Raw genomic sequence first — 16466 nt, forward strand, 5'->3', positions numbered from 1 at the left:
CTGATGTGTTCTTATGACTAGATTGAGGTTCCACATTACTGGAAAGGATACCACAAGGGTGATGTGGTCATTATGTCTCGTTACTGGTGATGCTAGCCTTGGTCACCTAGCTAAGCTGTTGTCTGGCAGGATAGTCCACCATAATTTACTGTTTTTCCTTTTGTCACTCTGTTGAGTTTTTCTGTAGCAGTTTCCCAGCCTCAGCGCTATTGGTGTCTTAGGCTGAATAATTCTTTGTTGTAGGACACTGTCTTGTGCAATACAAGATCTTTAGCAGTATCCTTGGCCTCTGCCCCCTATAGCTCAGTGGCACTCCCCCTGGTTGTGACAGCCAAAAAATGCCTTCGGATATTGCCAAACATCCTCAGGGTCTTTTATGTCAATGAGTGTATATTCTAGTCTTTCCTGAGCGATGGCTTTGCTCACTTACACATTCTTGGAAAATCATTTCATCTCAGGCTTATACACATAGAACTAAGTGGTCCCTGGTACTTGTTTTAAATTTCTCTACATTTTGGATATTTTCTCCTTTCTTTTATTCTTTGTTGTTATTTATACTTTCTCCTCTTTTTCTTGTGTTAACAAATGGTTTATCTGATTTATTTCCCCCTCAAAGAGCCAACCCTTATATTTTTCTTGGGCTTTTCTGTTTCACCCTTTTTAATGCCCAGTCTTTGAAATTTGACAAATGCAGAATTATATAACCAATCAATTTGCAAAACAGGTCCATCACCCAAAATACGCCCCATGCTCCTTGAAGCTAGTCTCTTCCCCTATTACCAGGAAATCACTGATATTTTTTGTCCTTCTTGTTTTTTAAAATGTATATTAAAGCATTTTAAATTTTTAAAAAAGGCAAGTTTGTAGTTTCAGCCTATGTTTAAGAGGAGGGGGTCACACAAGGGTGTGATATTAAGAGAGATCATTGCGGCCATAGTAGAACACTGCCTCCTGCCCCTAAGTGGAGAATGTCTTTATTCTACATGGCATGTGTCCTATTTCAGCTGTTTTCTTCTCAAATATTGTCTCTGCCCCATTCTTTCTATTCTCTCTTTCTGGGTCTGATTAGACACATACATCAGTATTTTTCACTTGGTTCTTCGGATCTCTTAGCGCATCTTTTGTATTCCCCTCTGCCTTTTCTCTGCAGGCTGCATTCTGGATAATTTCTTCAGATCTGTTTCCTAGTCACAAATTCTCTCATTCAGGGCTGTTAGAATCTACTGATTTTCTTTCACAATTATATATTTCATTTTTAAATGTTATTTCCAATTTCTTATATTCAACAGTATTAATATATTGCTGCTAGCTTGTTTATGTAATCTCATCTTCTATTTCTTTATAAATAGTTACTATACATTCTGTATCTGACAATTTTATTACCTAAACACCTTGGGAGTTTAAATCTTTTGTTTGTTGTTGCTGCTGACCATCATTCACTTTACCGTGTTTGGTTGTGGGTTTATACTTTATTGGACATAACCATGGAATTTTGAGATCCTAAATTGCTCTCTTTAGGAGAACTTAACATTTGTTTCAACCAGAGCCCCATTTTCTGAAAAGGGACTACTTCTAGCCTTTTCAGAACTGGTAAACACCCTTCCAGATTCCCTGGTTTAACCTAGGTGTCTCAGATAGAGCTCTTGACTTTGTTCCATCTGAGATAGGCCAGCCCCAGATGACTTCTCCCAACTGCAGTGCCAACTGAGGTATAAGAACTTTCAAAGGTAAAACGTTAACCCCCCAAAAAAAACACAATTGGGTGGTGGAAGGAATGAAAGGGCGGGCGTTGGTGTTGGCAGTGAAAGGGTGGTTGTCGGTGTTGGCAGTGAAAGGGTGGGTGTTGGCGTTGGCAACCAACGCCTGCCCGTAGGGGAACCCACCCTTGCATGTGCTCATCACAGATTGGTATACAGTGGTGTGTATGTAGAAAGACAGCTGGGTATGGGTTTTGTATTTGCTTCCTTGGATATTTCCTTTACTTGGGGGAGAACTATCCTTTATTACGGTACCTAGCTGTTGCATACTGGAAAAGCAGCCCTGTCTGCCATAAAGTCTGCTATTCACTGAAAGCAGAAGGTTCATCAGTCAGTCACCCTTCTCTTTAGGATACCTGCTGCCTGAGCATAATGAATGCATCTCCACCTCCAAGCCCCACCCTTTCATTTCTTCCACCACCCAATTCTGTTATTTTTCTTTGTGGTTAACATTTTACCTTTGAAAGTTCTTATATCTCAGTTTTCAAATTTTATCTGTTATACTTTGCTCTTTCCCCAGCTAGAAAAGATAAAGACATTGATGTACATATAGACAGCCTCCTACGGCCCCTGCCCCAGTGCACCTTCTTCCCAGCCGGTTCCTCTCTCTGCCATTTCTGCGTTGTCTGGATTTCCGTCCCGTGCATTCTGTTCTCTAACTCCCATCCCTATGTTGGTTTCAATCAATACTTTGATCAATGCTCACTGCTGGCCCATTTTCTGTGGGTTCTCCAGTCATTTCTTAGTTGTCCAAAGGTCATCCTCTGGTATTTTCTCCAAAAAAGGATTTAACTACTTGTAAGTTCAAAAATGTTTTTCCGTTGCCTAAGTACTTGAGCAAGCGTTTAGTTGATATAAATTTTCTGGGCCACATGTTCTGCCTTTCCTTGTGTCTGTATCAGCATCTCTCGCTCCAGTGCCTGTAGAGAGAGGCTGCTGCAAAGACATCTGCACAGCCCGAGCTCTTTCCCCATTATCTGTGCTAGCTACCCAAAGAGTGTTCTGGTTTATCTTTGAAACCCAGTAACTTTATCAGGACATGCCTCTGGGCTCATTATTTTGCACCATTTTTTCTTGGGGGTTTTGCTTTTCAATCTGAGAATGAGTCCTTCCATCATTTCAGTTGAGGGTCTTGAATTTATATTCTAAATGCCTTTTCTTTTACATCACTTTAGTTCTCTTCTTTTTGAGTCTTGTGCTTCTAACCCAGCTCAGACTAAGTGACCTTCACAAACATTGACCTCCTCATTGGAAAAGTGGAAAAAATAGAGAAAGCACCCTCCTGCCTGCCTCCCAGGGCTGCCACGAAGCTCAGGGTGACAGGAACCAGAGCACTTTGTCATTTGCAATGCATGACATGAATGCAGGCTGTTGATATAGATGGCATCAAGGTGATGACAAGCATTCGTGTAGTCACCGCATCTGTTCAGTAGTGAAAATGTATCACAAGAATGGTGACCACTTGGCTTGGGCGCACAGAGCAGTGCTGGTGGCGAAGCTTGGATGAGAGGCTGCAGTGCTAACTTGTCCTTTGCTGTCATTCCCGTTTTCTTTGATGTTAAGCTGATGGCAAAGGTAGCCACTATCCTGACTCCCAACACTATAAGTTTATCTTTCTTGTTGTTGAACTGTATGTAAATGAAATCATACAGTATTCCATTGTTCTAATATACCATCGTTCATTTGTTCTGCTCTTGATGGGCATTTGGGTTGTTTCTAACATGGAACTAATGAAAATAGTGTTTCAGTGAACTTTCTTGACTTTGGTGAACACATACACATTTTTTTCATTACATACTTAAGATTCTAATTGCTGGGTATTAGAATGTGTGTCTTCAGCTTTAGCAAATACTGCCAAAGAGTTTTCCAAAGCTGTTGAACCAAGTTAAAATCTCATTCTCAGCATACAAGAGGACCCATTGTGCCACATTGTCACCAATGAGCGGTGTTCTCCATCTTCTTCATTCTGGCTGTTGTATCTAATGGTGGTTGTAGTTTGCCTTCCCTGATGACTAAAAAGCTGAGCACCTTTTCATATGTTTGCTAGCCATTTAAACATTCTCTTTTATGAAGTGTCTGTTCAAGACTTTTGCCCATATTCCTACTGGGTCTTTTTCTTAATTGGTCTGTAGGAGGTTTTTGTTTGTTTTAAATCATGTTTTGGATACAAACACTTTGTTGGTTATATACATTACAAATCTCTTATGTATTGCAAATATATTCTTGTGTTCTTACAGTTGCCTTTTGGTAAACAGAAGTTGTTAATTTTAATATGGTATAATTCATTAGTTTTCTTCCTTTATGGTTAGTCCTTTCTGTGTTCTGTTTAAGAAATCTTTGCCTAACCTCATTCTTCTTTTCTTTGATGGTTAGAAAAGTTTCATGAGAAAGCCCTGTCTATAAAATGCATAACAAACAGTTGACGCCACCTTCTTCCTCTTTCTCCTGATGGAGCAGTCATTTCTCCTGATCCCAAGCACTCCTGTCCCATAAATTCTCCCCCTGGGTCAGCCTTGTCTTGTGAGCACATGTCCGCACACGGATGCCACACTCTGGAAGAGCTCTCAGGTCAGAGTGCATGGAATCAAACGTTTGATAAGGTGCAGTCGGTCTTTATAGGACCAGCTGTGCTGCACTGGGGCTCTCATCTTTTTACCATTCCTTTGAGAGGTGAACAATCATGGGCATGTGCAGGCTTTTCTGAACCCCATGTGCAGTATTCCACTTGAGTCATCCACTGAGGGCACAGATCAGCTCTGACATACTTGAAAAATGAGAAGGAGCTATGGGCTTTTCTTACCTCTCTTTAAAAGCCCCTCCAGCTCTGCCTTCCCTCCCTTTCTCTTATTTTTGTTCCTTCAACTTCTAAAAATGGTTTGATTTTAGACAGCACAGTTGTGCATCTATTCTATGCAGATGTTTGAGATTACTTGGAAGAGCAGACCTCTAAACTGAGCACGACACCCTTTGCAAACCACACAGTGACCTCGCTGCCCCAGCTACAGGAGTTCCTTGACCTTCATCCTGCGCAGTGTGAAGCAGCAGGTCCCTGGCCACAACTTGGGGGGGTGATGTCTTCCTGCTCCAACTTGGGCCTTTTAGCCATGATTGGGTTTGTCATCCTGGAATCACTGCGTCTTTACAAGATCTTTAAGTACATCTGTTCTCAATTTTCAGACTATGAGGCCAGGATTTGGGTGCAAGTAGTTTATCTGGGAAGTGATCCCAGGAAGCACTGTAAGGGGGCGAGGGAGAGAACAGTCAAGAAAGGTGCAATCATGAGTAAGTGACTGCCATGAGTAAGTGACTGCTGTCGGCAGTGGGGCCATCGCCCCAGGACCCTCTGAGAGGCATGTAGAACTTGCCTCAATATCATCTCCCTGTCCCCCGGGCAGGATGGGGAGTTATCCAGCTCCTGTCCCTTATGGTTGAGGTTGCTGTCTGCACGTGAGTCCTTCAAGAGAGGACACTGGCTATGTCTGCCTTCGTGATTTTGATAAATTGTCTCCTTCTGAGCACTTTGTTGATGCCCTAGTTTCCTAATGATACAATTGGGAGTCTCTGTGTTTAAATGCCAACTCCTGTTTTAGTGGAATTATTTTAATTGTATATTTGTAGATGTTCTGGAAGTTCTCTAGGTGAAATACTATAAAAAATTGTGCACAGCTCAGCTGAGCTAGAAACAGGTGACTGCAGGGAGGACAGAAGGTTGCCCCTGTAACCCTGTGGGGGTACCAGCCCTTCATGGCCCTTTGGGCTGTCACTTCTTGGCCTCACAATGGCTGCCTACCCATGTGGCCTTGACTTCAGAGCTGCCTCTTCCAGCAAGCCCTCCCTGACGAGTTTTGGTTAGATCCTTTTCCTGTGTCCCCTGGACAGCCCCTGGGTATCTGCCCCACCCCTCACTGCTGTAAATGGAAGATGTCTGTTTGCTCATTACTCCTGTTTGCTCATCAGCAGGGGCTGCTGCTCCTAGCCTGGGCTGTGCCTCTGATATCTCTTAGGCCCTCAGTGGTTGTTGGAGCTGTTGAACTCAACTCTTTGAATCAAGCCCTCCTAGGAGTAGATGCACAGATTTTTGTTGTGCTAAATGAGCCAGTTCAAGTGATGCACTTCTGTTTTAGACATACAGACTCATGACCCTCTGGCTTCCCCATACATTTCGAATCCCAAATTTGAAACAGTGGTTGGGCCACACCTCTGACCCCAGCTGTGACCTGTGAGTGTGGGTGTTTTCCACAATTACGGTTCCTTCCCTTGTCCTGCAGCATCTGATGTGCGCTGGACTGTGGTGCCTGGTAGAAGGAGACACATCCTGCAAGACCAAGCTGGACCCTCCCCTGGATGGCACCGAGTGTGGGGCAGACAAGGTAAACCCCTGGCTTCCCCCTGCCCCCGACAGGCAGCTCCACATCTCCCAGGCAATGGGCACCTCTCCTTCTGAAACACTGTCTGTACTCTACTTACGAGCCCCTGAAACATCCCCCAGGCACCACAGAAATGCCCATGGAGCCCACTCTGGGCACAGAGTGGTGCCTACATCACCTCAGTCCTTTTTCTTATAAGTTGCAAGCATCAGTTACTTAATATTTTTTGTTAGATTCACTCCTTCCATCATGTAAGGGAATTTACTTAAAAGGAACGCTTTCACCAGTATATTTTAAATGGAAGAACATCACCTGCCGTACCCAGTAGGTGCTCGTAAAAAGAATTCAGTGAGAACAGTATCACCCAATTCTAACTAAATGTTGAGAGAATGAGCCTGTTCCTCACGTGCAGGAGGGATAGGGAGGTGTTAGGAGAGGTGTTCAGGACCTGCAGCCGCAGGGCCTCTCTCCAGTCTTAGTGCAAGAATTGAAAGAGTTGAAAAGGTAGTAAAGTTTTGCTCTGATGCCATGATTGGGAACCACAAAAATCACATCTAGCACCTGAGGGTATGCGAGGTGCACTCTGAGAAATTGTTTTATAGGGCTGGCCTTGTCTTACCCTCAGAAAGAACCAAGGTTCCCTCACATGCAGCTGGCTGTGTCATCACCAAGCAACAAACCCAACTCTCAAGTTCAGAACCTCAGCTGGGGCATGCCACCTCTCAGCGAGAAACGCACTCATGTCAAGCAAAGTTTGCAGAAGCCCAGGTCTCTTCATGAGCCATGTAGATTAATCCTTTTCCTGGGATTTAGAAAATCCCAATGGAGCACATCCATCTGAAAGTTTAGGGCAAAATCCAAACCCTACAGGGCTATGAGTGTCAGCTTGAGTAAGTAAGGCATGTCACTAAAATTAGCAAACATGCAAACCCTGAAACATACTGTACTTTTGTGTAAATTTAGAAAATGGGTTTTTGGCAGTGTGGCATTTTGGGGCCTGGTGGGCTGCAGTGAGCAGCTCTGCTGAGTGCCTGGGCCCTGGCCCTCCCCGCTGTGTTTCAGTGGTGCCGCGCGGGGGAGTGCGTGAGCAAGACACCCATTCCGGAGCATGTGGACGGAGACTGGAGCCCGTGGGGCGCCTGGAGCATGTGCAGCCGAACATGTGGGACGGGAGCCCGTTTCCGGCAGAGGAAATGTGACAACCCCCCGTAAGTCCCCCTGACCAGCCATACCCCAACGAGCCACGACTGGAGTTTCCCAACTGCAGCTCTTGCTGCCTCACACAAAGCGGGGTCTGTCTCCCGCTGAGCATCAGAAGATAAGAAAGATGAAACCAAGCCAAGGTCCAGGGTGCAGGGGCCTCGTGTGTGTCAAATGATATCTCAGCTTAAATTGCTCTTTCTGTGAACATGAATACGGTAGACTCTGGGGTGAGCTGACTCCCTCATTCCTTCCCTGGGCCCCAGTGGAAAGATTTTCGGAGACAGCTGTATTACAGTTCCTCCTGCCTGCCTCGTGGTTTACCAAGTCTGGGGTCATTCCACATTGGCTGTCTGCTGAAGTGGGAGCAGCCTGGTGGTTCATGACTCTCAGAGTATCTGGGTTCAGCTGTCTTCTTCATCCTAGTATTTTTCATGGATCTTCCTATAACTATTAGAAAAGCAATGTTTTAGTTTTTTTCTCTTTAGCTTCTTTTTATTGACTCTAATGACACCATGACCTTTCCTGTTCACCTTTGTACATTTGTTCCACAAAACTCAGGGATCAATTTTGGGCTCAATGACGATAATTCCATCACCACAGATTTTTCCCTTATCTTCTTGAAGTTTCCCATTTCTTTCTTTTTTTTTTTTTTTTATACTTGAAGTTCTGGGGTACACATGCAGAACGTGCAGGTTTGTTCCATAGGTATACACGTGCCATGGTGGTTTGCTGCACCCATCGACCCGTCATCTGGATTAGGTAATTATCCTAATGCTATCCCTCCCCCAGCCCCTCAACCCCTGACAGGCCCCGGTGTGTGATGTTTCCTTCCCTGTGTCCATGTGATCTCATTGTTCAGCTCCCACTTATGAGTGAGAACATGCAGTGTTTGGTTTTCTGTTCTTGTGTTAGTTTGTTGAGAATGATGGTTTCCAGCTTCATCCATGTCCCTGCAAAGGACATGAACCCATCCTTTTTTATGGCTGCATAGTATTCCATGGTGTATTTGTGCCACATTTTCTTAATCCAGTCTATCATTGATGGACATTTGGGTTGGTTCCAAGTCTTTGCTATTGTGAATAGTGCCACAGTAAACATACATGTGCATGTGTCTTTATGGTAGAATGATTTATAATCCTTGGATATATACCCAGTAATGGGACTGCTGTGTCAAATGCAGCTTCCCATTTCTTACCATTTCTTTTAATGATCTGTTTTGTGCCTTGTGTGTCAGCAGTTGCATCACATCAATTTTGAAAATGAGCAAGTTCTAAATAATGACTATAAAGAAATCTCCACAATTAAGTCCTGTTGATGGATAATTAGCAAATGCCTCTTGTGTTTAAAAATCCTGATGCCCAGGTCATACCCTAGACTGATCAAATCGCAGAACACTAAGGGTGGGACCCAGGAATTGGATATTTTATCTCCCAGGTGACTCCAACAGCAGCCAATGTTGGAACCTCTGGATTAAAGGAAGACTGATGTTCCTAGTTTAGTCAGTGACAGGAACACCATTTTTCCAGCAATGTTATAAGAATTGGCATTAGGTATTAATTATGTCTTATTAAAACATTTCCCTCTAGCACCCAGCAGAGTGTCGGGCACATAGTAGGTGTTTAGTCTGTTAGGAATGACTTCTTTTTTTTTTTTGAGATGGAACCTCACTCTGTCACCCAGGCTGGCATGCAGTGGTGCAATCTCGGCTCTCTGCAACCTCTGCCTCCCTGGTTCAAGTGATTCTCCTGCCTCAGCCTCCCAAGTAGCTTGGATTACAGGAGAGCGCCACAACTCCCAACTAATTTTTGTATTTTTAGTAGAGATGGGGTTACGCCATGTTGCCAGGCTGGTCTCGAACTCCTGACCTCACGTGATCCGCCCACCTTGGCCTCCCAAAATGCTGGGATTACAGGCGTGAGCCACCCAGGAATGACTTCTTAATTAAAGGCACAGATGGGTAGATGATTAGAAACCCTGTTTAGCTAAATGGTGAGAAATTAATGGAAAGTGGTTGCAGTTTTTGCATTACTCTATGTTGAAGTTAATAGTTTGACCTTTGGCCCCATGAAGAGAGGGTTGGGTTTGGAGTCTTGGCTTTGGGCCTGACCTTGTTGGTTAATGGTCATGTGACTTCAAGACCCTTCTGTTCCCTGGCCTTCGTTCCATCCATTAGAGGGCGCTGACATGGTAGAGTGGGAAGAGCCAGGCTTCGAAGCCAGGACAGACAGATCTTCAAATCCCAGCACAACTTTTTTTTTTTTGAGATGGAGTTTCGCTCTTGTTGCCCAGGCTGGAGTGCAATAGCACAGTCTCAGCTCATCACAGCCTCCACCTCCTGGGTTCAAGCAATTCTCCTGCCTCAGCCTCCCGAGTATCTGGGATTATAGCCATGCGCCACCACACTTGACTAGTTTTGTTGTAATTTTAGTAGAGACGGAGTTCCTCCATGTTGGTCAGGCTGGTCTCAAACTCCAGACCTCAGGTGATCCGCCCACCTCGGCCTCCCAAAGTGCTGGGATTACAGGTGTAAGCCACCGTGCCTGGCCACCAGCATGACTTCTTACAGCACTGACAGCTGGTACTTGTCTCTTCATCTAAAACTTGGAAGAATTCACAGGAATGCACAGAAAATCCTTGCTGTGTATTTAATAAGCAGCCCCTCTTATTATTAGCACTGATGGAAGAACAGGGATGGGACCAGTTGCCCTTCCCTGCCTAAGGCTTTGTTAAGTGCAGAGAGAAACTGGTAGGGGTTGTGGTTGTCATGGGTGTTCCACGTTTGTGATTGGAGTTTGTGGGGTCTAGTGGAAGACCGATCTTCTTGGCACATTATGTGTCTTATCTCATAACAGGTGACACCCAGTAAACATCATAGCAGGAGGATATCAGAACCTCCGATGCCTGAAGGACCCAGTGTCCTGAGACTGTCAACATTTAAATTGTCTTCAGGCAAAGGCAACACTTACAAGAATAAGAAGTTATCAACACTATGCAAATGCCGTAGGTGCCTCTTTGAAGGGAACTGGTGTGGTCTGCTTTTTGGGGATGATATTAGCTAGGGTTTCCCCTGCATTGGTAGCCCGAAGGACCGCTTTCACCATCTGAACTGCTTCCTGCCCTACCCGCCTCCCGTGGTTGCTCTGGGATACCCCAGGGGCATTTTGCTCTGGGAGGATCCTAAACACCGCCCAGTTCAGACAGCTGCATTAATATACTCTCACTGGCCTGCCCTGCCATGAGGTGTGTAGCATTGGGATTCTCACCCCATTCCTCCAGGTCCCATGGCCCCAGGAGAGAGGCTGTTCTGTAAATCACAAAGTTGTCAAAATCTCTCTTCTCTTCTTCATCAGGTCCTCCCTCTCCCTTGCCATGATAGTCGTGGCTGTTCCTTCCCTTGCTTTTTCCTGTATTTTATCATTGAGGAATGGGATAATTTGCAGGGCCTCGGTACACAGGCACCTGAGGGTTTGTGGGTCTCAGCACATCAGATTGTTACAGTCATTGATGCACCTTCACGTCCAATCTCTGTTGTCGAGCAGCATCGTCCTGTGGGGCAGGGCAATGGCAGAAGGAACAGAAAGAGCCTGCAGTGTTCTCACTCCTCCCAGCCGCACACCCCTTCCCGGTGAAGCCTTTCCAACGTGAAGCCTTCAGTAAACCATGCCAGGGCCTGAACTCTGCTAGGTGTGGGCCTACAGTAAGAAGCAAAGACAGATAAAATCCCTGCCTACCCACAAGGGGTGCAGTCCCACCAACTCCTCTTGGTTTTCTCCCAGACACTTCAAACAGGACCCTTTCTAAACTGGGACCTCTACTCCTAGCCCACATCTCCCCTCTCAGTAAATAGCACCACCATCCTTGCATTGCTTTAGTCCAAAGCCCTTGAGTACGTGCAGCTTCCTCTTACATCCTTTCTGCTTCTTCCACGTCTGGTCATGAGAAGGGTGGTGAATGCAGCAGACCCGCACCATGCGCCGGGTTCTCTTAGGCTTTTATGTAGGAAATCATTGAATGCAGCCCTATGGGAGAGGTATTATTTTTATCTTCATTGTACAGAAAAAAAAAAAAAAAACTGAATCGGGGCTGGGCCCAGTGGCTGACGCCTGTAATTCCAGCACTTTGGGAGACTGAGGCGGATGGATCACCTAAGGTCAGGAGTTCAAGACCAGCCTGGCCAACATAGTGAAACCCTGTCTCTACTAAAAGTACGAAAATTAGCCAGATGCGGTGGCACGTGCCTGTAATCCCAGCTACTCAGGAGGCTGAGGCAGGAGAATCACTTGAACCCTGGGAGGTTGAGTTTGCTGTGAGCCGAGATTACACCACTGCACTCCAGCCTGGGCGCCAGAGTGGGACTCCATCTCAAAAAAAAATAGAATCATATTGAAGTTTGGTAACTTGCCCAAAGTCACACAACAAGGCAGTGGCTGGCCAGGTTTGGAGCCCAGTTCTAGAAACGAGAAGTCCAAAATCAAGGTGTCATCACAGCTGCTTCCTTCTTGAAACTCCAAAGGTGAATCCATTTTGTGGCTCCAGGCAACCCTTGGCCTTCCCTGGCTTGGAGGCACATCACCTCCATCTCTGCCTCTGACTTCACATGGTCTGTTCTCTGTGTGTACTCTCACCTTTTCTTCCCTTAGAAGAACACTTGTCATTGAATTTAGGGCCCACCCGAATCCAGGATGGTCTCATCTCCAGATCCTTAGCTTAATTATGTCTGCCAAGACCCTTTTGCCAAATAAGGTCTCATTTGCCGGTTCCAAGTGGACCTATCTTTTGAGGGCGAGGGCACCCACCATTCAGCCCCCTGCAGCCTCGAAGCCTCCTTTGTGCTCTCAGCCACAACATTCCAACCCCAGGACCCTCCTCAGTGCTGCTGTCTTCCCTTTCCTTAACTTGCCTTTGCCCTTCCTTGGGTTTTAATGTAAATGTCTTCTCAAGAGGTCTTTGTCCATGACACCCTGCTTAAAATGGGGTGCTGCTTAACTCTCCCTCAGCACCTCTTCCTTGCATTACAGGTGTTATAACAGCTGTTATTGTTGTTATGTATTTGCTCACTTGTTTTGACTATGTTCTCCCCACTGGCCTTTGAGCTAAGCTCTGTGCAGGCCCAGAACAGGCCACACCTGTTTGGACACCATGCTGCCTTCTGTGCCTCCAGCAGAGTGGCCACTCCATAAAATGTGCTCACCGCCTTCCTGCCTGGACATGCACTTGCCCAGGAAAACCAATCTCTCTGCAATACCAGTGCCTCCAAAACACATCCCTAATATCATTTTTTCACTGAGACACAAAGGTGATCATAAACGATTAGGCCAAAAGTGGCAGACCACCAGGTAGGCCTCATTCCCTTGTATCATCTCCCCTCACTGAGGCCCAGTTGCTATGAATGGCCACATGAGGCCCATCTGTCACCTGTTGTGCCTGCCCTTCTCCAGCAAGGCAACAGCTCACAGCCTGGGGTTCTCGGCATCACCTTGAGAACAAGCTTCAACACAGAACCCAGCCTTGGTTTTCCCCAGTAAGAGAAGTGATACCTTTTTGCTCTTAAAATATTGGTAGTCTGTTCAATCTTTCGCAGTGACAGTATAGCTCTGTTTTCTGTTGTAAATGAAAACAACATGCTCCTTTTTCCCATGTAGTTTTCTATGGAGTCTCTCGCATCCATGGATCCAGCCCAGGTGAATGGGACGAGGCGGGACAGGCCTCAGGTGGGTGGATTAGCAACCGTCTCGGGGGCTTCCCAAAGCGACGCAGGACGTGGGCATGTTTTTATGAAGTCCAGGCTGCAGCCTCCAGTGTGCTTCTGCAGGATGCCCTGATGTGGTGATTGTTACAAAGCACAGCTGACCAGGGAGGGCCTCAGAGCCAAGCTCTGACGAAAACAATGTCCTCTCCCCATCTCACTCCTTAAATCACCAGGCCTACTGCCTCGAGATTTCACAAGGATGTCCCAATCTCACTGCTATGTAGGTCTCAGGCTTGGAACGCTCCCACGACCCCCTCCTCACCCCCTTCACTTTATATTCCTGGCTCCACTCCCTGTCTTCTGCAGCTGGTTTATTCACTGTCCAAAAATACCGGCAAGAGAGTCCCCCCACACACAATTATTTTTTTTAGTCTTGGTCTTCACAGCTCTCGGAATTTTTATTTTTTGCTAGCTGATGTGGAGGCCTTAGGGACCATCCGTGTTTCCAAACCAGCTTCCTAGGTCCGTCCTTTCCTGTCATAATTTATGTTGCTGTTGGTGGGAGTTACGTCAAAAGATTACAAGGTAGAAAATGCATCTCTAATTCACCTTCTGTTACCCCTGGACAGTTTGTGTGCAGGGAAGGGCTGGGGAGGGAGGGGAGAGAAAGGCTCAGATGCACTTGTGTGAAAAGCCAACTGCATCCCAGCGGGTGCAGCGCGGGCAGGCGAGTGGAGTAGGGAGCTGGGACACAGCAGGGTCACCATGAGATGCAGCCCATGTGCACCAGAAAGGGAGAGGAAGGCAGCTAGCCTGCTAAGACGGTGGGAGGACAGCTGGTGTAAAGTTATGTGCCTGTAATTGGTTTTTGCTTCCACAGTGAAACCCCATCTGTGTGCTTTCGATATGCCAGTGACCTGGCATTCATATGGATAATTTTTAAAAATTCAAGTATCTACACTGAAGCATAAGTTACATGTGTTACTTGGACACCTTTCAGAGGAGGCCTTAAAACTGGGATGTCTGCTGCCGTGAGGGTGCGTTAGCAGCTCGGCAGCCCTTCTGAAACCATATGGCTTTGCCCTGCTCCCTTCTCAGAGCTCACAGAGCCAGGGGCTACCAGGGGAGAGGCCAGAACTACCAGCTTTCTACTGAGCGCCCTGTGTCTCTGGATGGTGAAGCTGGTCCAAACTGCTGTTATGACTTTATCTTCTGGTCTGTCTTCATTTAATACAGCAAACCTGAAAATAAAAAGTGGCATCTTTCTCTTCCAGCCTATCTCGATTCCACCTGTCCATCCACTCTCAAAGAAAGGGACAAATGTTCTGCCATGTGATCCTGTTGATCTCAGCAAACCTTCTCGGCTCTGTGCTTGTGTCTGTCAAGGCACTGAGGACCACCTCAGCAGGAGATGGTCCTTGTTCTGCAGGCGCTTGGGAAAATTTGCAGTAGAGCTCTCCTTTCTCTCCACACTTTCAGTTTCTCACCAAAGCCTCTCTACCTTACTCTTTTGCTTATTTTTAAACAAACTTATGAAGGTAGAATATACAAAGAAACACAGCTCTGTGCACAGTATTGCTCCTCACGGTTGAGCATGTGTGTTGGGGTGCACGTGCAGATATGTGTCGGTGCAGTAGGAGGGCAGTTGCTGGCCCCTGGGGTGCGCATGTGTGACTACATAACAGCTGCCAGCTTTGCAGAATGGCAGTGCCATCTCCATTGCCGTGGCTGTGGTGGCTTTCTACTTGCCCCATGTCTCCACTGATGCCGGTGTTGTCAGTAATTCTCTCTGGTTTTGGCCATTCTGAGGCGTGTGTAGCCGTAACTGGCTAGGGAATTGGTACTTTCATCATCAACAGTGAGGCTGAACATCCATCTGTTTCCTTATTTCCATTTGAATATCCTTTTCCTGTGAAGTACTCACACAAGCCATTTGGTTTTGTATCTAAGCTTCTATTTCATTCATGTTTAGGAGTCCTAGAACAGGCCTGGCACAGTGGCTCATGCCTGTAATCCCAGCACTTTGGGATGCCAAGGTGGCTGGATCACCTGAGGCCAGGAGTTCATGACCAGCCTGGCCAATATGGCGAGACCCCATCTCTACTAAAAATACAAAAAAATTAGCTGGGCATGGTGGCACACACCTGTAATCTTAGCTACTCAGGAGGCTGAGGCACAAGAATCGCTTGAACCCAGGAGGTGGAGGTTGCAGTGAGCTGAGATCTTACCACTGCACTCCAGCCTAGATGACAGAGCAAGACTCTGTCAAGAAAAAAAAAAAGTCCTAGAACAGAAAAACTAGAAACTGTTGATTGATAGTAAAAATTCAAATTTAAAAACTCATCACACCCCGATGACTGGTCAGTGAGTCAGGCTGTCCTTCAGGCCTCGTGGTGGCCAGTGGGCAGCCCCTTCCAGAGGCAGGGCGCCTGTTCCTGCTGGGTTCAGGAGCTCTTGCACGCTACATTTCTTCTCTCCACCTCTTGCTTGTCAGCCAAGTGGTTATGTCGCCTGTTGGAGCGTTGGTTTCCTCACCCAAAGAATGCAGTCAGGAGCACCTTCTGATTCTGTGTGTGGATTTAATTAAGTAATGGTTAGAAGGGCCAGCAAAGTGGGAGCCCTCTGGGCATGTTGGCTGTTTTATGATCACTGTTTATGTGAAAGTGCCTCTTTCCTTGAAGTTTCTTCCCGGTCCTCAGGGATCAGTCCTCATTTCAGGATGAGATTGCAACTTGCTGGCTTTCCCCTGGAGGCCTCATGGGACCTCAGAGCCTTGCAATGGAGCCCGGCAGGCCTGCGCCTTCCTGCCCTCACAGGAGAGGCTGAGGGAAAGACCAGACCCACCTTCAGCTCCTAGGAAGGGATAACTCTATTATGAATTTCTTATATTAACTGTTCTTTATTTTAGCCATGCCAAGCTGGCTTTCTGTCATTTTAGTCTCCCTAGATGTGTTTTGTTTTTCTCCTTACTGTGTAGCTCAGAGCAACTTCCAGAGTGAATAAGAGCCCTGCCCTCTGCTCCTGAGACTGACTGTGTGAGAGTGGTTTCTCCATTTGCTTCTGGGGATTTGGTCCCCTGCTGCACTTGCTGGCCCCACACACTGTCTCCTGAAGCCCCCATGTCCACACAATCTAAGCTCCATCCACCCAGCCCAGTGTGGGGTCCTTGGGAAAGTTGGGGTCTCCTTCGAGTCCTCCCCCAGAACTTGTGTCAGGAAGCCATCTGTGGAAACTCTGCTAGCCATACCCTCCCCCACAAGGATTCTCCTTCTGTCTTCTCTATGCCACAGATGGAGGGTGCCCCTTTCTGTTGTCTCAGGACCAATGTACAGTTTACTCTTGAACAACATGGGTGTGAACTGTGCAGGTCCACTTATACATGGGTTTTATTCTGTCTCTGCTGCTCCTGAGACAGCAAGACCACCCCTCCTCTTCCTCAGCCTGCTTAAT

The 16466-nt window shown here is 46.5% G+C and overlaps 1 protein-coding gene across 2 annotated transcripts in view; it reads left to right on the forward strand.

Moving 5' to 3' along the window:
- The window catches only part of ADAMTS17 (ADAM metallopeptidase with thrombospondin type 1 motif 17), a 365163-nt gene that overhangs the window by 205637 nt on the left and 143060 nt on the right, over positions 1–16466 (forward strand). For both annotated transcript variants that reach the window (XM_030931256.1, XM_030931257.1), the window contains 2 exons: positions 6026–6127; positions 7187–7332. In XM_030931256.1, the coding sequence (XP_030787116.1) occupies positions 6026–6127; positions 7187–7332 (248 nt within the window). The remainder of the gene's footprint in view (positions 1–6025; positions 6128–7186; positions 7333–16466) is intronic.

This window comes from Rhinopithecus roxellana, chromosome 5 (assembly GCF_007565055.1).
Source record: "Rhinopithecus roxellana isolate Shanxi Qingling chromosome 5, ASM756505v1, whole genome shotgun sequence".
Lineage (NCBI taxonomy): Eukaryota > Metazoa > Chordata > Mammalia > Primates > Cercopithecidae > Rhinopithecus > Rhinopithecus roxellana.